Source organism: Salminus brasiliensis, chromosome 24 (assembly GCF_030463535.1).
Source record: "Salminus brasiliensis chromosome 24, fSalBra1.hap2, whole genome shotgun sequence".
In the NCBI taxonomy this organism is placed as follows: Eukaryota; Metazoa; Chordata; class Actinopteri; order Characiformes; family Bryconidae; genus Salminus; species Salminus brasiliensis.
The window spans coordinates 6,575,116-6,598,407 of NC_132901.1; the positions used below are offsets into that span (position 1 = coordinate 6,575,116).

Below are 23,292 nucleotides of genomic sequence, written 5' to 3' on the forward strand. Positions count from 1 at the left end.
CATAGAATTTTTATTTATTATTACTTTTGTTAGATTTAAGTTATTTCTGTGACCATTGTGGGTTTTTCTTTCATTAGAAAGAGGGGTACCAACAATTTTGTCCATGTGTGTACATTGTAAATAAAAAAAGACCTCAAGAACAATGTAGAAGACTGAAGTCACACACAAAACAATTATTTTAAATTATTGCTGCTAAAGGTGGTTCTACAAGCTACTGATGCATTAAGTATTCTTTGTTTTATTACACATGACTTTTACATTTTGCCTCCATTTTTGTAAAATTAAATGGAATCCATTGTATTTAACCTAATTAAGATCCTCTTCTAAAGACCAGAAGTTTTTGTCCAATTGAGAACTCAAAAAGGGTGTACTTTGTTTCTTACATGACTGATATATATGTATACGCCAGCCTTTAAATAAAGCAAGCCCTTTAGTTATTTAATAATCACTCACCATGGAGGGATCCTGCCAGCTGAAAGCTTCCCTTTTTGTGCTTCACTCAGTAGTCTTCTAGCTACCAAGACTGGATTCTTGATTCCTGAGGAGAAGGGGCAATGTTTGTACATAAGTGTGTTAAAGCAAATAAAGTTCATACTACTTGCATTTTTATTCAGTTACTACACGTTACTTGACTATTAGTTCTACTGGCTACTAGTCATCAAATGTTCAAATCATCACACACCCAATAATATGAATGCTCAAATCAAGGATATATTTGAGTAAGTCCCACATCATTCTATGTGTACCTGTATTTAAAAAAAAAAAAAAAGGAAAAAAAGCTTCATATTATTAAACATTTGTTATTCATTACAACAAAGGATACTGAAGGCTGAATAAATACTTTTTAGTAGACAATCACTGGGCAAAAAAAAAATCTCTTATTTTAATTATTTAGGCTCGATGTAAAATGTAAAATGTATTTTGACAATGCAAAATACCAGCTTCAAATTCAAATTGATGCTCTGATAAGTTATAGTAAAGAAAAATGTAAAAAATAGTAATAGTAAAAAAAGCTTTGCTATTGTTGCTACTCCAGGCTCAGGACGCTGCTTACAGAGTCATGTTTGTGGAAAATCCAGTACTATTCCTCTACCGTGTTAGTCTTCATGTTTCTTTTACTTATAGTGATGGTTCTGTATTTTTCAGCTCATCCAGACATGTGATTCAAAGTACAAATTAACGGGAGCCCAGGAGCAAGAAATGCCAATTCTTTATAGTGTTGCTTTAAATGTAAATATGTAAGTATGACATTCATTTGTCTATGGATATTAACATGTTGATCCAGACTAACAAATAAAATGAATACTAAAATGAAAAGTATTTACGAGATACTTCTCTTCAGCCCATATCTTGTCCGCTCACTGGTTGTAACTTGCTGCTGCACTCACAATTACAACAGAGTAATACTTTTCTACATGATTTGAACTTGTCGACAGATCCAGACATTTTGCCTACCAGATATTGCTCAGGTATGTCTTTGAACTGTTGCAAATAGCAATCAAGCCAGCACTGAGTGTGTGTTCAAGTTGTGCTTGGTGTTGCTGGTGTGACCAGTTTAACAGTGTGCAGGTAAAAATTGTTCGTGAATCCGGTGGGCCCTGTTCTGATGTTCCTTTGTCTGTACCTTTGTCCAGATGGCAGGGGTTGGAACAAAAAGTGGCTGGGTTGAGTGGGGTCACAGGAGATGCTAATAACTTTCCTCTCAACTCTCTTGTTGTAGAGGTTCTGTATGTAACTCACACATTAACAAAGCTGCACACACATACAGGCACTAGCAGGCACACAGAGCTGAATTTTGCAAACAGGCCACACACACGTTTGCTGAGTAAAACAATTTCCTCATGGTATTTAAAGTGCCTAAAACTACTTTACTGTTTGTAACTGGATGAGATAATAAATAGTATAAATGTTAGACTTCACTAAATGATATTAAGATATGAATCCGTCTAACTAGTCTTAAATAAGCTACTTAAACCTACTTATTGAGACAGCAACTATTCAGCTCTCCCATCACTATATTTCATGCTATAATTCAAACCAGTGTAAAAACAAATAGTAACATTTTACTGTGAAATGAGAGATTTTATGATTATGTAGCATTTTTTCTTTTTTAGGTGTCAGGGTGACATAATGATGTGACACTGCCTGTCAAACTAGACAGTTGGTAAACCTGAACAAAAGATGACGTTCTGCATCCCAATGAAAGCTTGTGCGTAATGAATGACTGCAGAACTTAATTTCTATTCAACCACAAAACTAATGAGGCTGGAAACTGCTTTTTGGGCTGTTAACCCTGGTTTAAATTCTCCTGGTTTAAATACTCAGTTTATATTCTAAACTGAGAAAAACTTAATTATTAAGTCAAGTCAAGTCAAGTCAAGTGGGTTTATTGTCATTTCAACTACATACAGAGTACACAGTGAAACGAAACAACGTTCCTCCAGGACCATGGTGCAACATAGACAGTGCATACAAGACACAAGTGCAACACAAACAAACAAGTGCGGACAGACAACACAGTACAGACAGAGGATAATAAATAATGACTGTAGTGTGCAAGTTGTGCAATGTGCGATAAATAGAGTCCAGTGAGGTAGTAAAGTTATTAGTGCAAATGCTTGTGCAAAAAATGTTTCCCATGTTATCTGGGATAAATGGTTGGAAAGAGAGAGAGAGGGAGAGTGTAAGATATCAGTTCAGAAGTTGAGTTGTGTTGAGGAGTCTGATGGCTTGGGGGAAGAAGCTATTGCAGAGAAGCACCATTTCTCGGACCAAGAGTGGCCACTGCGTGTTAACGCGCCGCCGACCGGAACCGGAAATTAAGCCTTTTTGCCAATTTCTCCCTAGTACACAAAATTGGGATCTGTTCAAAATCTCTTTTTTTTTACTTTAGATCTTAAATAGTTTCAGCTGGAGACATTTTATTCATGCCTCAAATTATATATATCGGAAACGGAACAACGTTTTATTATGAACCGATTTAGATTTTAATGACATTACAGCTCCAGAGCTCAGCTCTGTTTGTTGATGAGACAAATCGGCATTACTACAGTACAGTCAAACCCCCTAATTGCAACAGACTAGGTTATACAACGAGACGAAACAATGTTCAACTAGATAATCAGATCACACTGGCTGTTTTACATCAACATCAGACATACAGAAACAAGCTGCAAAGAACAGAGTGTCTGTTAATGCATTCACTAAATGTCCTTCAATCACTGCTTACAAAAGTTTGTCTCCTCAACCTTTCAGTTCTTAATTTCTAGCTGACTAGCTGAAATGCAAGCAGAACATTACAGGTAACATGCACATAGTCCAGAAAAACAGCAGCTGGCCTTACTTGTGTTAGCTAATCTGACTGTACAGCCAGTCGTTCAGCACTGCTAATGAAGTCAGGTCAAGTAAATTTCCAGTACTGCCCATTTGCTGTTGTGAAAATGTTATCAAGCTAAAAGCATCAAGCAAAAACACATTTGAATTGAATTGTAATGTTGGGATTACATGGTGAAAAATATAATGTGCTTAAATATAGTCAATAGCTAATATCTTAATTAGGCACATCTTAGCCTGATGGTGGCACCATAGCAAAACATTAAACATTTTGGTCAAACAATGTTGGAATTTCAACAATGCACTGATGCCAGGTGACAAACAAAAATAGTTCTACTATGAGTATATTAACTAATTTAACATAAATAATATTATGATAATATCAGCACACCTGAGCAGACGAGTCTTACATGGTGGTACAGTGACTATCAATAATTTCTAAGTAGTTTTTTTCACCTTTGGCTTGCTGGCCAGGGTTTTTCTGTTTGTTTTGTTCATTTCCTGTCCTATTACTGGATTTCTATAAAGCTGCTGTGTAACAGCAGTTGTAAAAAGTGCTATATACAGTGGGGAGAACAAGTATTTGATACACTGCTGATTTTTCAGGTTTTCCCACTTGCAAAGCATGTAGAAGACTGTAATTTTTATCATAGGTACTCTTCAACTGTGAGTGATGGAATCTAAAACAAAAATCCAGAAAAATACATTGTATGATTTTTAAATAATTAATTTCCATTTTATTGTGGGAAATAAGTATTTGATACACCAGAAAAAGAAACTTAATATTTGGTACAGAAACCTTTGTTTGCAATTACAGAGATGAGACGTTTCCTGTAGTTCTTGACAAGGTTTGCACACACTGCAGCAGGGATTTTGGCCCACTCCTCCATACAGATCTCCTCCAGAGCCTTCAGGTTTCGTGGCTGTCGCTGGGCCACACGGACTTTAAGCTCCCTCCAAAGATTTTCTATTGGATTCAGGTCTGGAGACTGGCTAGGCCACTCCAGGACCTTAAGATGTTTCCTACGGAGCCACTCTTTAGTTGCCCTGGCTGTGTGTTTTGGGTCGTCATCATGCTGGAAGACCCAGCCACGACCCATCTTCAGTGCTCTTACTGAGGGAAGGAGGTTGTTGGCCAAAATCTCACGATACATGGCCCCATCCATCCTTCCCACAATATGGTGCAGTCGTCCTGTCCCCTTTGCAGAAAAGCATCCCCAAAGAATGATGTTTCCACCGCCATGCTTCACGGTTGGGATGGTGTTCTTGGGGTTGTACTCATCATTCTTCTTCCTCCAAACATGACGAGTGGAGTTTAAACCAAAAAGTTCTATTTTTGTCTCATCAGACCACATGACCTTCTCCCATTCCTCCTCTGGATCATTCAGATGGTCATTTGCAAACTTCAGACGGGCTTTGACATGCGTTGGCTTGAGGAAGGGCACCTTGCGTGCACTGCAGGATTTTAATCCTTGACGGCGTAGAGTGTTACTGATTGTTTTCTTTGAGACTGTGGTCCCAGCTCTATTCAGGTCATTGACCAGGTCCTGCCGTGTAATTCTGGGCTCATTCCTCACCTTCCTCAAGATCATTGATGCTCCACGAGGTGAGATCTTGCATGGCGCCCCAGACCGAGGGAGATTATCCGTTATTTTGCATTTCTTCCATTTTCTAATAATTGCACCAACAGTTGTTGCCTTCTCACCAAGCTGCTTGCCTATTGTCCTGTAGCCCATCCCAGCCTTGTGCAGGTCTACAATTTTATCCCTGATGTCTGTAACGGTGGTTTTACGTGTATTGTACTACTGCGCATGTGCGCCAGAGTTGTGCCTCTCTATGAAGACGGTGAGCTAGCTGTAGCATGGCCTCCGGTCTGATGTACCTACTCTAAGCTATCTGGACAGTAATGGGGAGATGCGTTGGTGCTTATGTACTATTAAACCCGTCTTCTACCCCGCATGGAGTGTGTCCTGTGTGTGTGCCTCGAGGGAAGCCAGGATTAAGTGTATTTCCTCTGCTAGCTCCTCCACCACCCGCGTTTTCACCCATTACATGTCCCTGAAAGCTCTCTGGTCTTGGGCATTGTGGAGATGCTGGAGTCTGACTGATTGAGTGTGTGGACAGGTGTCTTTTATACAGGTAACGAGTTCAAACAGGTGCAGTTAATACAGGTAATGAGTGGAGAACAGGAGGGCTTCTTAAAGAAGAAGTAACATGTCTGTGAGAGCCAAAATTCTTACTGGTTGATAGATGATCAAATACTTATTTCCCACAATAAAATGGAAATTAATTATTTAAAAATCATACAATGTATTTTTCTGGATTTTTGTTTTAGATTCCATCACTCACAGTTGAAGAGTACCTATGATAAAAATTACAGTCTTCTACATGCTTTGCAAGTGGGAAAACCTGAAAAATCAGCAGTGTATCAAATACTTGTTCTCCTCACTGTAAATGAATTTTGTAGATGTCACATGACTCTTATTGACCTCAGATGCTGAAGAGGCTGGTGAGTTAAAGGCGAGCCTGTTAGTGTTTCTCTTCTTAAGTGATGCACTGGTTTTATTTGCCATACAGGTGATAAGGAAGAGTGAGTTCTGAAGGTTCAACTTAGAATTAGTTGTGTGACTCCAATTATGTGCTCCCGAGCACCACCCATGTGAGAGGGTTGAAAACTTATAAGCTTATTTCAGCTTATTTAATGCTCAAATTCTTGGCAAAGAGTACTTATGAAACTTGGTGGTCATGGTTTTGATTGGGACTTGACCATCCCTGGTACAACGTGTAAGGACTTCCAATGAAATGGGGGGGGTCTACTTGCAGGCGTCCAATCAGACATTTTAGTAGATGAGACATTTGTTGTTGCTCTGCTCTCTTCACATTTTCATGATGGTGGTAGTTGACCAAAGTCAATGTGTGGTTTGCTGGGTTTACCAACATGCTTTTTTGAATGGTTATAACGTGCTTTTAACTCGCAAATCTATATTGCCAAAAGTATTCGCTATCCTATGAACTTGAATGACATTCCATTCTTAATCAATAGGGTTTAACACGATGTCTGGCCACCCTTTGCAGCTATAACAGCTTCAACTCAACTGCGTTTATGGTTCTTTCAGAAGCGCATTTGTGAGGTCAGACACTGATGTTGAACATGCAGGCCAGTCAGGTCCATCCACATCTTTATGGACCTTGCATTGTGCACTGATGCGCAGTCATGTTGGAACAGGAAGGGGCATTTCCCCAAACTGTTGGGAGCACGAAATTGACCAAAATCTTTTGGTATGCTGAAGCATTAAGAGTTCTCTTCACTGGAACTAAGGGGGCAAACCTTAACTCCTGAAAAATAACCCCACACCATAATCTCCCCTCTACCAAAATGCAGTCAGACAAGTACCATTCTCCTGGCAACCGCCAAATCCAGACTCGCCCATCGGATTGCACTAGAGTCCAGTGGCGGTGTGCTTTAAAACACTGCATCCCATGCTTTCCATTGCGCTTGGTGATGTAGGCTTGAATGCAATTGCTCGGCCATGAAAACCTTTTTCATGAAGCTCTCTACGCACTGTTCTTGAGCTAATCTGAAGGCCACATGAAGTTTGGAGGTCTGACTCTGCAGAAAGTCGTGGTCTAACACTTCGTGGTTGAGTTGCTGTCATTCACAATCACTTCTGACAGTTGACTGTGGAATATTTATCAGCGAGGAAATTTCACAACTGGACTTGTTGCACAGGTGGCATTTGATCATGGTACCATGCTAGAATTTACTGAGCTTCTAAGAGTGACCCATTTTTCACAAAAATGGAAGTAGTTTGTAGAAGCAGTCTGCATGCCTAAATGCTTGGTTTTATACACATGGCCATGGACCTGATTGGAACACCTGGATTCAATGATTCAGATAGTTGAGCGAATACTTTTGGCAATATAGTGTATGTGCTCCAAAGAGTACATTATCCTTGTACTAGTTATTAAGGAACATGTTGCAGGAGATGTAAAACTAAAAAAAAAAAAAATTAAAACTGCTAGACTTCTCATCAGGGTGTAATGTGGCATGCCAGACATCACATCCCTGTCCTCTGATTATGCCACTACACTAAATTTGTGTAACATGATCCCAGTACACAACACTGAAAGATTGTTTGACGCATGAAGACTGATCGCTCCCGGAAGAAGGACACAGTGACATGAGATTAGAACTTATTGGTGCTCATTTTTAAGTTGTTGGAGCCACCACATATATATATATACACTGCTCAAAAAACACTTAAACAAAACAATATAACTCCAAGTATATCAAACTTCTGTGAAATCAAACTGTCCACTTAGAAAGCAACACTGATTGACAATCAATTTTACATGCTGTTGTGCAAATGGAATAGACAACAGGTGGAAATTATTGGCAATTAGCAAGACACACTCAATAAAGGAGTGGTTCTGCAGGTGGGGACCACAGACCACTTCTCAGTACCTATGCTTTCTGGCTGATATTTTGATCACTTTTGAATGTTGGTGGTGCTTTCACACTCGTGGTAGCATGAGACAGACTCTACAACCCACACAAGTAGCTCAGGTAGTGCAGCTCATCCAGGATGGCACATCAATGTGAGCTGTGGCAAGAAGGTTTGCTGTGTCTGTCAGCATAGTGTCCAGAGGCTGGAGGCGCTACCAGGAGACAGGCCAGTACACCAGGAGACGTGGAGGAGGCCGTAGGAGGGCAGCAGCAACCCAGCAGCAGGACCGCTACCTCCGCCTTTGTGCAAGGCGGAACAGGAGGAGCATAATGCTTTGCAAAATGACCTCCAGCAGGCCACAAATGTGCATGTGTCTGCACAAACGGTTAGAAACCGACTCCATGAGGATGGTAATGAGGGCACGATATCCACAGATGGGGATTGCTCTCACAGCCCAACACCGTGCAGGACGCTTGGCACTTGCCAGAGATCACCAGGATTGGCAAATTCGACACTGGCGAATTGCTCTTCACAGATGAAAGCAAGTTCACACTGAGCACATGTGACAGACGTGACAGTCTGGAGACTCCGTGGAGAGCGATCTGCTCCCTGCAATATCCTTCAGCATGACCGGTTTGGCAGTGGGTCAGTAATGGTGTGGGGTGGCATTTCTTTGGAGGGCCGCACAGCCCTCCATGTGCTCGCCAGAGGTAGCCTGACTGCCATTGGGTACCGAGATGAGATCCTCAGACCCCTTGTGAGACCATATGCTGGTGCGGTTGGCCCTGGGTTCCTCCTAATGCAGGACAATGCTAGACCTCATGTGGCTGGAGCGTGTCAGCAGTTCCTGCAAGATGAAGGCATTAAAGCTATGGACTGGCCCGCCCGTTCCCCAGATCTGAATCCGATTGAGCACACTTGGGACCATTTAAGGACATTACATCAAAGTTGGATCAGCCTGTAGTGTAGTTTTGTGTGTGACTCCAAATCCAGGCCTCCATTGGTTAATAAATTTGATTCCATTAATGATTTTTGTGTGATTTTGTTGTCAGCACATTCAGATCTAGAATGTGTTATTTGAGTGTTCCCTTTATTTTTTTTTGATCAGTGTATATATATATATATATATATATATATATATATATATATATATATATACATACACACACACACACACATATATATATATATATATATATACACACACATTATTTTTTTACTTTTAACATCTTTTGACTCCTGGTCGTCGCTACACTTTTTTTTAACGATTTTTTTAACACGATTTTAACGGTCACTCATTAGGACTGGGAGGTTTTTTTTATATTGTTTCAAGTTTTATCTTGGTCTTGCTGTGGTAAATTTTATTTGTTACAAGATTCTCTAGTAAACTCAGAAAGAAATACTCCACCTAGCCCACCAAAACATGATTTGGTGATTTCTGTTGCAATGCGATCAATCCTGTCAGAGCTCGGCAGACCATCAGAGACTAGCTTTCAAAGAAGCTTGTATCATGAAAGCAGTTGTTCCAACGTTTGGATTAAAGGATTATGCAATCAATGACGGTAGTACAAAGAGAACAGGTCTGCAGATTGTAAATCAGTGACGCAATCACCACAACACCCAACTTCATTTGTCACCATAAACCCACAGAAAAAGGTACATTACTATTTTTAGCCAACTTATTCAAACATTAGCAACTTAGTCGAACATTAGCAGGAAAACTAACATTGAGTTTAATAGTCTTCTAATAATCTTCTAATACACTGTTAATGTTTTGAACATTTGACTTCCTAATTGAGTGCTAGCTATACTGTCTGCAGTTCTGTGAGCAACCCCTTATAAATATTGCAATATATAGGAGTGAACTGTTTATTCTACTAAATCGCAATAAAAACTTAAATAAATAAATGAATGTAATGGAACACTTATAATTTGCCTGCATCTGCCTTAACCAGTTGCGTAAAACACACCAGCAATGTTTTACCTAGACCAACTGTTGCAAGAGGTAAAGGTAAAGGTGCACGTATTTGTCACTGTACAGTGTACACTGTACAGTGAAATGTGTCCTCCGCATTTAACCCATCGGTAGTGGTAGTGGTAGTGAACACACACTCACACACACACACACGTGTTAGGGGCAGTGAGTACACACACACCCAGAGCGGTGGGTAGCCAACTCCAGCGCCCGGGGAGCAGAGAGGGTAAAGGGCCTTGCTCAAGGGCCCAACAGTGGCAGCTTGCCGAGCCCGGGAATCGAACCCACAACCCTGTTATCGATATCACAGCGCTCTAACCGCTGAGCCACCACTGCCCCTTGGAGCTACCTGTTGATCCCGTGATCATATTTTAAGAGCCTTTACATTATGCTGACTTCATTACTCATTTTGCGGTCTGTTCTTGGGGTGAAATTGCTAGGATGGCCTGACCTGGAGAGCGGACAGTGGAACAGTTGATTTCATGTTGTTTTGGGATATTTTTAAATCCCTTCCCTGCATCTACAACCTTTCATCTGAAGGCATCAGAGAGGTGTTCAAGATGACTCATTTAAATGATTTGAATGTGGAAAGTGGAGTTGGAGAATCATAATTTTGTATGACATGCTTGACTTACAGCAGGAACTTCAATTGACTTACCACGGTGACTTGAAACTTGTACATCTGTGACTTACTCAATGAATGAGATCACATTTCTCCCCCAATTCTGATGCTAATGTGATTGTCTACAGTAGAGGAAATAAGTATTTGACCCCCCACTGACTTTAAAAGTTTTAATACAAAAAAATGAATGCAACGTCTCAATTTTATGCCAGCTTTATTTAAACAGTGACACATAGAATATCAAAAGAAAAAGAGAGAAAATTACATGAAATGAGAAAAACAAATTAACTTGAATTTCTTTGAAGGAAATAAGTATTTGACCCCCTAGTAAAACATAATTTAATACTTGGTGGCAAAACCCTTGTTGGCAAGCACAGCAGTCAGACGTTTCTTGTAGAAGGTTTGCACACACTTCAGGAGTAATGTTGGCCCACTCCTCTCTGCAGATCCTTAAGGTTTTTAGGCGTGCATTTGGAAACGCGGAGCTTCAGCTCTCTCCATAGATTTTCTATGGGATTGAGGTCAGGAGACTGGCTAGACATTCCATGACCTTGATATGCTTCTTATGGAGCCACTCTTTTGTTTCCTTGGCTGTATGTTTTGGGTCATTGTCGTGCTGGAAGACCCATCCACGACCCATTTTCAGTGCCCTGGCAGAGGCAAGGAGGTTGTCACCCATGCGGTGAAGTTGGCCTGTGCCCTTAAAAGAAAAACACCCCCAAAACATAATACTTCCAGCACCATGCTTGACGGTGGGGGCGGTGTTCTTAGGGTCATATTCTGTATTTTTCTTCCTCCAAACACGTCAAGTTGAGTTGAGGCCAAAGAGCTCAATTTTGGTCACAGCACCTTCTCACAGTCTCTCTCGGAGTCATTAATATGTTCATTTGCGAACTTGAGGCGGGCCTGGACATGAGCCTTCTTGAGCAGAGGAACCTTGCGTGCACTGCAGGATTTTAAACCATTACGTCTTAGTGTATTACCAATGTTTTTTTTTTTGGAGACTGTGGTCCCAGCTGCCTTGAGATCATTAACCAGCTACTCCCGTGTAGTTCTTGGCTGATTTTTAACCTTTCTCATGATCAGTGAGACTCCACGAGGTAATATCTTGCATGGAGCTCCAGGCCTCGGTTTATTGACAGTAATGTTGTACTTCTTCCACTTCCGAATAATTGCACCAACAGTTGTCACCTTCTCATCCAGCTTCCTACCTATGGCTTTGTAGCCCATCTCTTGGTGGAGATATTGGAGTGTCACTGAGTCTCTTGGCAGGTGGCCTTTTACACAGGTGACAATTTCGGACAGGTTTCTATCATGCAGGCAACGACTTCACTGAAATTAGGGTGTCTAAGTGGTCTGTGGGTGCCAACATTAGTCATGGTTTTTAGGGGATCAAATACTTTAGTTCCCTCAATGAAATGCAATTTATTTTTATTTAAATATTATTTCATTTTTAATTATTTGTTTAATTATTTGTCAGAGTACAAACTTTCAAAATCAGTGGGGGATCAAATACTTATTTCCTCCACTGTATATACAAAGCACCCATAATTGGATATATAAATTGGGTTCCACTATAGTTTTAAGTGTCTAATAACTGTAACAACCCATTAAAAATGCATGTAATAACTATTGGTTGTCTTGTAGCTGTTTCTAATGCATTACAGCTTAAGTAACTGTGCACTGGCAAGAAAAGGGCAATCAAGGGGTTAGCATTCAAAATATTGTGTAGTAACATTGTTGTTGCATGGTCTAATGTGTAACTACAGACACTTTATACAAAGTGGGACAAAATCTATCACTTCAAGCTGACCATTTTTTTTTCTGCCTAATTGCATAACTTGATTTGAACAAGATACATATTAAGTTACAATTAGACTTGCATTTTTGAGTTTCAAAATCTTGATTTAAAAATAAATAAATAAATAAATAAATCCTACCTTGTGGTTTGTAAGCCTTTACAGGTCATGTTAACATGGGTTTTATATCCAGATATCCCAATCTGATCAGGACTGATCCAGGCATATTTTAATGGTTTGGGTGTCAGCCATTTTAAATCCCAATCCAGTTCCAAGTCTTTAACATTGCATCAAAATGCTGCCTGTATAGAGAAACTAGTCGCATTTATTCCTCAGGTGTGATTTTGGCCTATTCTCCCCTCTGAAGGTTTAATACTTATATAAAGTAAAAACAGCGGGTTGAATAAAAAAAATCAATGTTTTTTTTGCCCTTCTGGCATTGTAGAGACATATTTCTGTTAAAAAAAAAAAAAAAAAACATGGGCATTGCCATAATAATGACCGTAGGCACTGTGAATGTGTATGCAAATACAAGACAGATGGTCTTGGACATGTGCAACATTTAACTCTTGGAGCACTCATTTAAATGCTTGAAGACAGAATTCACCACAAACTGACTGGTGGATAGCTAAGAGATAATGTATTTAATTTAATTATTTTTTATATATTTTAGTAATTTCCACATTTGTAGTACTAATATTGTTGAAAATTATTACTTCAGTTTAACTTTGTTTGCAAGAGGTTCCTGGCATAGTTAAATTTTCATTGCCCAGACTGAACAGAACAGTTGACAAAAGGCATAGTGCACCTAATAATACAATTTTGCTCACTCTAGCCAGACAAACGAGACTCATGCATGCAGTGTGTGCCCTGCCTAAAACCAAAAGCTGTGGAGAGGATGAGCAGCTTCATGTTTCTTGGTGTTCACATCACCAAGGAACTTACATGGACAGAACACACCACATGAATGGCAAAGAAGGCAAAACGGCATCTTTTCTACCTCAGATGGCTGAGAAAGTTTAATATGAATGTCCACATACTCAGGACGTTCTACACCTGAACTGTGGAGAGTATTCTGACAGGTTGTATCCCCACCTGGTACGGAAACTACACTGCTACGGAAACTACACCTTAGCAGAAAGCTCTGCAGAGGGTGGTGCAGACAGCCCAAAATATCAGGTTTCAGCTTCCAAACGTATACACCTACTGCTGTCCAAGAAGATTAAGGACCCAAACCACTGGCTGTTCTCATAGCTGCCCAGCGGTAGGAGGTACACAATCATGAAGACCAGAACCATCCGGTCCCAAAACAGTTTCTATCCCCAAACAATTAGGCTGCTGAACAACCAGTAGTATAGCGTATTAGTCCAGTTTGTCACCAAAGCTATTTCACTGGCTCATTACACAAGATCTCATTCCACCTTCAATCCACACACTGCACTGCACTCACTTACTGGAACTGTGACATCTGCTCAGTCACACTGCACCCACCAAAGATTAAACTTGAATTCACATATTTTCCAAAGTTTTTATGTAAACAGTAATGTAAACATTTCACAAATTATATATTAAACCTTTACATTTTAAAAAGTACATTTAAAAAGTGTAATATACAAAGTTAATTACTATTGTGAATGACTACGCACCCACGTTTTTTTTTCTCACTTTTATTCCTAAGGTAATGTGACAAACCGGATTTGATTTAATTCACTGGCTATATGCCACTATTCATCACAAGTAAATAATACAAATCATCAGAGATGGACTGGATTACAATCATAGTAATGAGGTGTTTTATTCTTACTCAAGTGTAAAAACATGCCTTAGTACACCAGTGAGCTGGAATCACTATAGTGCATATAAGTGCATTTGAACCTGCATTTTAGCTTTTTAAGAAAAAAACAAGGCACATATGTTTGTTTATAATGGCAATCAGTCTATGCTACATGTATTATTTACACGCTTCTGTTTCCATAAAATACTTGTAAAGCAAGTAAACCCACCACTTAAAGCGCCGACTGCTCCGTAGTCTAATGACTTCCCATCCATTATGCTTGCATCACACTCAACATCCCCAGACAAGTTAAGGTTGGAGCCTGTCCCAGCATTGGTGAATGGAGAATCCTGCAAACAAACAGCAAACACTAAGGATCCCTGTTTATCCAAGACACTAGATTTCATATACAGCAATTATGGGCAATGAGGGATATTATATATTATGACTAGGATTGCAAAGGGGTGGACCATGTCTGATAAATTACCAGTAAATTGCCGGTAACTTCCCATGGAAACTTTAGCTTACAAATTTTGGAAATATTTCAAAATGTAAACTTGCATTGGAATTTATTGGAATTAATAGGAAATATTGGATAATTTAAAGGAACTATATGATACATTTTCATCAATGTACTGTTTTTTTTTGTGTGTGTGTCAACAGGAACACGAAGGCATAACAATACAAATAAATGGACCGAGGGAATTAACGGGAATGAACAGTTAATTATGGGAATAAAATGGAAGTATGCAAAGCTAAAGGTTAAGAAACCTGCATATAATTGGTAAAAACTGTACTGAAGCATAATCCTGACTAAAATAATTAGATATGATACCAAACGTTTAATAGCAACGCTGCTCCTTAATATCCCAGGTACATGGCACATAACACACTGAAGGGCTAGTGAGACCACACCCCCTGCATTCATTGTGCAAGTTCCAGGAAAATCCAGGAAATTACATTGTAGGATTCTTGAAGAATTTATTTGTAAATTACGGTGGAAAATAAGTATTTGATCACTCACAAGCATGATTTCTGGCTCTCAAAGACCTATAACTTCTTTCAGAAGCTCATCTGTCCTCCACTCGTTACCTGTATCAATGGCACCTGTTTGACCTTGATATCTGTATAAGACACCTGTCCACAGCCTCAATCAATCAGACTTCAAACTTAACAATGGCAAAGACCAAAGAGCAGTCGAAGGACACCAGGAAGAAAATAGACCTAAATAGTAGACCTGCACCAGGCTAGGAAGAGTGAATCTACAATAGACAAGCAGGTTGGTTTGCATAAATCAACTGTGGGAGCAATTGTAAGGAAATGGAAGACATACAAGACCAATGATAATCTCCCTCAATCTGGGGCTCCACGCAAGATCTCATCGCGTGGGGTCAAAATGATAATGAGACTGGTGAACAAAAATCCCAGAACTACACAGAAGGACCTGATGAATGACCTGCAGAGAGCTAGGACCAAAGTAACAAAGACGACTATCAGTAACACACTACGCCAAGAGGGACTCAAATCCTTCAGTGTCCCCCTGCTTAAGCCAGTACATGTCCAGGCCCGTCTGAAGTTTGTCAGAGAGCATATGGATGATCCAGAAGAGGGGCTGTTTTTCTGCAAAAGAGGACAGGACAACTGATCCGTGTTAAGGGAAGAATGAACGGGGCCATGTATCGTGAGATTTTAAGCCAAAACCTCCTTCCATCAGTGAGAGCATTGAAAATGGAACGTCGCTGGGTCTTCTAACATGACAATGATCCCAAACAAATAGCTTGGGCAATGAAGGAGTGGCTCTGTAAAAATCATTTTAAGGTCCTGGAGTGGCCTAACCAGTCTCCAGACCTCAACCCCATAGAAAATTTGTTGAAACATCACTGCTCTAGAGGAGATCTGCATGGAGGAATGGGCCAAAATACCAGCTACAGTGTGTGCAAACCTGGTGAAGACTTGCAGGAAATGTATGACCTCGGCCATTGCCAACAAAGGTTATGTTACAAAGCACTGAGTTGAACTTTTGTTATTGACCAAATACTTATTTTCCACCATCATTTACAAATAAAATCTTTAAAAATCCTACAATGTGATTTCCTGGATTTGTTTTTCTCATTTTGCCTCTCATAGTTAAAGGGTATCTACAAGTATTTAGTCAGTCACAAATTGTGCAAGTTCTCCCACTTAAAAAAAAATGAGAGGCCTGTAATTGACATCATAGGTAGACCTTAACTATGAGAGACAAAATGAGAAGAAAAAATCTGAAAATCACATTGTCTTATTTTTAAAGAATGTATTTGCAAATAATGGTGGGAAATAAGTATTTGGTCACCTACAAACAAGCAAGATTTCTGGCTGTCACAGACCTGTAACTTCTTCTTTAAGAGGCTTCTCTGTCCTCCACTCATTACCTGTATTAATGGCACCTGTTCGAACTCATTAACAGTATAAAAGACACCTGCCCACAACCTCAAACAGTCACACTCCAAACTCCACTATGGTGAAGACCAAAGAGCTGTCGAAGGACACCAGAAACAAAATTGTAGACCTGCACCAGGCTGGGAAGACTGAATCTGCAATAGGCAAGCAGCTTGGTGTGAAGAAATCTACTGTGGGAGCAATAATCAGAAAATGGAAGACCTACAATACCACTGCTAATCTCCCTCGATCAGGGGCTCCACGCAAGATCTCAGCCCGTAGGGTCAAAATGATCACAAGAACGTGAATGACCTGCAGAAAGCTGGGACCAACGTTACAAAGGCTAACACACTACGCCGCCAGGGACTCAGATCTTGCAGTGCCAGACGTGTTCCCCTGCTTAAGCCAGTACATATCCGGGCGCGTCTGAAGTTTGCTAGAGAGCATTTGGATGTTCCGGAAGAGTATTGGGAGAATGTCTTATGGTCAGATGAAACCAAAGTAGAACTGTTTGGTACAAACACAACTCGTTGTGTTGGAGGAGAGTGAATGCTGAGTTGCATCCAAAGAACACCATACCAACTGTGAAGCATGGGGGTGGCAACATCATGCTTTGGGGCTGTTTCTCTGCAAAGGGACTAGGATGACTGGTCCGTGTACATGAAAGAATGAATGGGGCCATGTATTGTGAGATTTTGAGTGCAAACCTCCTTCCATCAGCAAGGGCATTGAAGATGAAACGTGGCTGGGTCTTCTAGCATGACAATGATCCCAAGCACACTGCCAGGGCAACAAAGGAGTGGCTTTGTAAGAAGCATTTCAAGGTCCTGGAGTGGCCTAGCCAGTCTCCAGATCTCAACCCCATAGAAAACCTTTGGAGGGAGTTGAAAGTCCGTGTTGCCTGCCGACAGCCCCAAAACATCACTTCTCTAGAGGAGAACTGCTTAGAGGAATGGGCCAACATGCCAGCAACGGTGTGTGCCAACCTTGTGAAGACTTACAGAAAACGTATGTCCTCTGTCATTGCCAACAAAGGATATATAACAAAGTATTGAGATTAACTTTTGTTATTGACCAAATACTTATTTTCCACCATTATTTGCAAATAAATTCTTTAAAAATCAGACAATGTGATTTTCTGAATTGTTTTTCTCATTTTGTCTCTCTGAGGTCTACCTATGATGTCAATTACAGGCCTCTCTCATCTTTTTAAGTGGGAGAACTTGCACAATTGGTGACTGACTAAATACTTTTTTTCCCTACTGTATGATGAAAATTACAGACCTCTCTCATCTTTCTAAGTAGGAGAACGTGCGCAATCAGTGGCTGACTAAATACTTTTTTGCCCCACTGTATGTCCACATGATTTATAGATACCAGACACTCACCACTACAAAGGGCACACATTTGGACCAAATGACAACCTAAATTCAGGTACGTTTTGACAAGGTTCATATTTTTATTGACGATAATACTATTGAAACATTTAAGCAACTATTAAATTAAGGAATGAACATGCAGGGGGTGTTGTCTCAACAGTGTTTAATTTGCCATGTGCCTGGGATTGAGGAGCAGTTTTGCTATTCAACTGTTTTGGTATCATATGTAATTATTTTGGCCAAGATTATGCTTTAGTATATTTTTTACCAACTATATATTGGTAAGTTTCTCACCTTTAGCTTTGAATAATCACAACATGATTCAACTAATTATATATATATATATATATATATATATATATATATATATATATATATATATACATACAGTGGAGGAAATAAGTATTTGACCCCCCACTGACTTTAAAAGTTTTAATACAAAAAAATTAATGAAACGTCTTTAAACAGCTTTATTTTAACAGTGACACATAGAATATCAAAAGAAAAACTGAGAAAATTACATGAAATGAGAAATAAAAATGAACTTGAATTTCTTTGAAGGAAATAAGTATTTGACCCCCTAGTAAAACATAATTTAATACTTGGTGGCAAAATCCTTGTTGGCAAGCACAGTAGTCAGATGTTTCTTGTGCATTTGGAAATGCAGAGCTTCAGCTCTCTCCATAGATTTTCTATGCAATTTGGGGTCAGAAGACTGGTTAGGCCATTCCATGACCTTGATATGCTTCTTATGGAGCCACTCCTTTGTTTCCTTGGCTGTATGTTTTGGGTCACTGTCGTGCTGGAAGACCCATCCACGACCCATTTTCAGTGCCCTGGCAGAGGCAAGGAGGTTGTCACCCAGGATTTTGCGATACATGGCCCCGTTCATCTTCCGCCGATGCGGTGAAGTTGGCCTGTGCCCTCAAAAGAAAAACACCCCCAAAACATAATACTTCCAGCACCATGTTTGACGGTGGGGATGGTGTTCTTAGGGTCATATTCTGTATTTGTCTTCCTCCAAACACGTCAAGTTGAGTTGAGGCCAAAAACTCAATTTCGGTCTCATCTGACCACAGCACCTTCTTCCAGTCTTTTTCCCAGTCATTAATAAGTTCATTGACGAACTTGAGGCGGGCCTGGACATGAGCCTTCTTGAGCAGAGGAACCTTGCGTGCACTGCAGGATTTTAAACCATTTCGTCTTAGTGTATTACCAATGTTTTTTTTTGGAGACTGTGGTCACAGCTGCTTTGAGATCATTAACCAGCTACTCCTGTGTAGTTCTTGGCTGATTTTTAACCTTTCTCATGATCAGTGAGACTCCACGAGGTGATATCTTGCATGGAGCTCCAGGCCTAGGTTCATTGACAGTAATGTTGTACTTCTTCCAATTCCTAATAATTGCACCAACAGTTGTCACCTTCTCATCCAGCTTCTTACCTATGATTTTGTAGCCCATTCCAGCCTTGTGTAGGTCAACATTTTTTCCCTGACATCTTTAGACAGCTCTTTAGTCTTGCCCATGGTGGAGATGTTGGAGTGTCACTGAGTCTCTGGGCAGGTAGCCTTTTACACAGGTGACAATTTGGGACCGGTGTCTCTCATGCAGGTGCGACGACTTCACTGAGATTAGGGTGTGTCAGTGGTCTGTGGGTGCCAACATTAGTCATGGTTTTTAAGGGATCAAATACTTAGTTCCCTCAATGAAATGCTAATTATTTTTTATTTAAATATTATTTAATTTTCTAGATTTTCTTTTTGATATTCCATCTCTCACTGTTAAAATGAAGCTACCATTAAAATAATAGACTGTTTAATTGTTTGTCAGAGTACAAACTTTCAAAATCATTGGGGGATCAAATACTTATTTCCTCCACTTTATGTATGTGTATTTTTTTTTTTTTACATGTCCTTACTGATCAAAATTATCCAACATTAAGAGCGCCAAAACATTATTCTCCAGATTATCCTGATGTCAACTGTGTGCCACAGAAACACTAGTATCAAATCCTTAAACACCTGTCAGTAGCAAGGTAGATCTGTTGCAGATCAAATGTGGATTCTGCGCATCCCACAGGTAATTGCACACACATACCTGGGCCCCCGCTATATGATAACAAACTCATCAGAGCAGATTACCTGCTTCCATTATTTGAAATTCCAGTCTATTTCTTTGTGCGCCCATGCTAGGCACTTTTGGCAGGGTGTGATGAACTTTCTGTTTCTGAAACCTGTGCCACAATGGTCCCTTCTGTTGGTTCTGTCCACTTGGGAAAGCCTTTGTTTCCCCTCTCACTTTAATGAGCTTACTTTAGCTACTGTGTAACATACATCCCAGACCTTGACTTGCATGGTTGTTATGGAACAACAATCACTCATTTAATCTTCTGATCCTAATGTATTGGCTAATTGGTGTGTTAACCAAAAATCAATTAACCAATCAAGAGGTGATTAAAGCCAGTAATTAAAGTGTTATCATGAGGATGACAATCAGGTATGAGTTTACCATGTTGTCCAATCATTCCTGAAGAAACTTTATTTAAGAAAGAAATTTAGAAAGGCATTACCTCTAGCTCTGTCAGAGCTGCAGTCACTGCTTCCAGCGCCATGGCCCCTGTTCTCAGCCTGTCCACTGCCTGTGAAACACAAGGAATTTTTAACTATTGTCCTTTACCTGCTCAATTTACATAGCCTACCATATGGCACCAGAGCAATAGTGAAATGCAGACAAGTTCAAAACAAATGATTTTTTTTTTTTTTTGACTTTGGCATAAACGTTTGGCTACAGTACCACAACAGATCTTCTGCCACACTGGGAACAGTTTTACCAAAATTGGACAGTTGAAAATTGGAACAACTCATCACAGTTGAAAATTGGAACAACTCATCAACTGGTTTAAAGAATCTTGATTTGCTGTGACACGCAGGTATTTGTTTAAAATCTCAAACAACTGGTAGTGGTGGAATGACGACACATGTCGTGAAAATAAAAACAAAAGAAAAATCTAGGATAATCAAAGATTATAGAGTGTAGCATTTGGCAATTAATGTTTTCCTTTGAACAACCTTGTAGATCCGAGGGGTCATGGTCATGGATACTTTCAGACTGCTGCAGTGGTCGGGAACAACAAAAGCAGTGCTTTTTTGTTTAATATCTGTCGCAACACAACAGATACTTACATACATGAATACTATAACCAGCACCAACGTTTACCAATGCAAAACCCTGCTACAGATAAGTAATCAGCCACAATCTTTGCTTTCAGATGGACTGCTTCAAGAGGTACCAGGGATAGGCTTGCTACGATCCACAGCATTGCGTGGATCATAGCAGCATTCGGGACACCGAAAATGGTGTGACAGGAGAACTATAGTGTTTGTGTGTTTATGGAAACATGGATGACAACCTCCACTTCACCATTTCAGCATGACGGCCTGCTCAGACAGAGATGCTGTACTATGCGGTAAGACTTAAGGTGATGGACTGTGTGTTTACATCAACACTAAATGATCAGGCCAAAAGCAAGTGAAAACCCCCAGAAGTCATCTCTGCATTTCAGGACTGTTTTAAGCACTCTGATTAGAACATGTTTAGGGAGACGGTGACTTCAGGTGAGTGATGAGATTGATGAAGGACAATACAGATTTAGTGACTGCCTACATCAGCAAGTGCATTGGTCCAAACACATCCCAATACAGCAAGGGACAACCTTTCCTGGGCCATCAGAGAGGCAAAGAAAATCTATTAACACTTTTAGGCCAACACCAACTACAAGTCACCTCAATCTGCTTGTGATGCCAATGCCTCCTTTCCAGACGCGCTAAATTACTTTTATGCTCGGTTTGAAGCACAGAACATTATGGCAAGGAACACCACACCTCCTCCAAATGACCAGATACTGTGTGTGTCCACAGCTGATGTGCAGAGAACTCTACACAGGGCCAACCCACAAAAAAGCCCCAGGATTGAATCGCATACCCGTGTTCAGAGAATTTGCAGAACAGCTGGCAGATGTTCTTACAGACATCTTCAACTGTGTGAGCATCGCAAGTTGTCCCAACATGCTTCAAAAGTCCCCAGTGTCTAGCCTTAACAACTACCCATTGCACTTAACACTCATCATTATAAAGTGCTTTGAAATCAAAAACCAGCTCCCTGAGCAGCTGCATCACTGTCTATTTTGGGAATTGCAATGTCTGCAAGACCCTAGAGCAAATACTGAGGACAGCACAAGATCATTGGGGACTCTTTCCCCTCCATTATGGACATTTACACCACAAGCTGCGTCCGCAAAGCCACCAGCACTGTGAACAACTCCTCCCACCCTTCACACAGACTCTTCTCAGCAGCAGGTACCAGAGAATCAGAGCAATCGATGCCAGACTCAAACAGCTACCACCTCAAAGCCGTCAGACTTCTCAACACACAAAGACTGATATGAGACCCCAGCACACCATATGCACACTCACACACATACTTCATTCACACTCGCATACACATCTCTACTGATGCTCCCACCATGTGCCAACATTCACAACTATTTGGTTACTGCTGCTAAATACTGTATACAACAGAACTGTTCTCTTCTCCCATATGACTAGGTCATAGCACACTGCATACATCTGCATCTTATCCCTACTACACATTCAGTACTAAGTGCTGTGTCAGTGTTGCGCTGTACGGTCTGTTGACTGTGTTTGTTTGTTGTATTTATCTTATTTCCTGTATTGTTCTGATTCCATGTTTGCAGTTTATGTATCTACAGTGTATTGTTTCCGTTTCATGTTGCACCAAGGTCCTGAAGTAACATAATTTTGCTCCACTGTTTACTCTTACTAAGATGGAATGACAACAAAAGAATTGACTTGACATGATGAATTGTGGTAAACTAAAATGTTAAACAAACTAAAAGGTTTGTGGATGGTGGAACGGATGAACGTCAGTGTTTCAGGGTGCACCAGAAGGTCTGTGTTACTTTCATTCAGATTCTGTGTATTAATGAATCCATACATAATTCCACCCTTTACCTTTTTCTGAGTAAATGACTGCCCACCTGTCTGGCCTGACACTGACGGAACTGCTACATTACATGGACTCTAGCAAGGAATCTTTTTGCTGTTTAATAATATATAATAATTGCTGTAATAATAATAATAATAATAATAAATCTTTCGGCAGCATTAAATGAGTTTTTCCCTGCCATTGTACAGATGCACAGAATATCCATGTGTATGTATATCCTACTGCCTAACACAACTGCCTGCCTTAGTGTACCAAAAAAAAACAAAAACGTAAAGGTTTTGGGGAAATATCTTAAAAGAATGATAAGACCAAAAAAAAAATCCAGGTCAGGTTAACCAAAAAATCTAATCATCCTTTGTTTAACCTCAAAGAACATTGAGGATGATCGTCATTTACAACATAGCCAAGCCAATATACAGTCATGGCCAAATATGTTGGCACCCCTGAAGCACTTCTCCCAGAACATAATTGCAACTGCACGTTTTGTTATACATATTGTTTACTTCCTTTGTGTATATTTGA

General features: G+C 40.1%; 1 protein-coding gene across 4 annotated transcripts in view; it reads right to left on the reverse strand.

Annotated features, from left to right (window-relative positions):
- tasp1 (taspase, threonine aspartase, 1) overlaps positions 1-23,292 on the reverse strand; it is a 74,372-nt gene that overhangs the window by 43,945 nt on the left and 7,135 nt on the right. For all 4 annotated transcript variants that reach the window (XR_011978385.1, XM_072670571.1, XM_072670570.1 and 1 more), the window contains exons 4-6: positions 20,315-20,383; positions 14,181-14,301; positions 454-538 (exon numbers count right to left, since the gene is read on the reverse strand). Coding sequence is in view for 3 of the 4 variants with exons in the window: in XM_072670571.1 (XP_072526672.1) it covers positions 454-538; positions 14,181-14,301; positions 20,315-20,383 (275 nt within the window). In the remaining variant the exon portion in view is untranslated. The remainder of the gene's footprint in view (positions 1-453; positions 539-14,180; positions 14,302-20,314; positions 20,384-23,292) is intronic.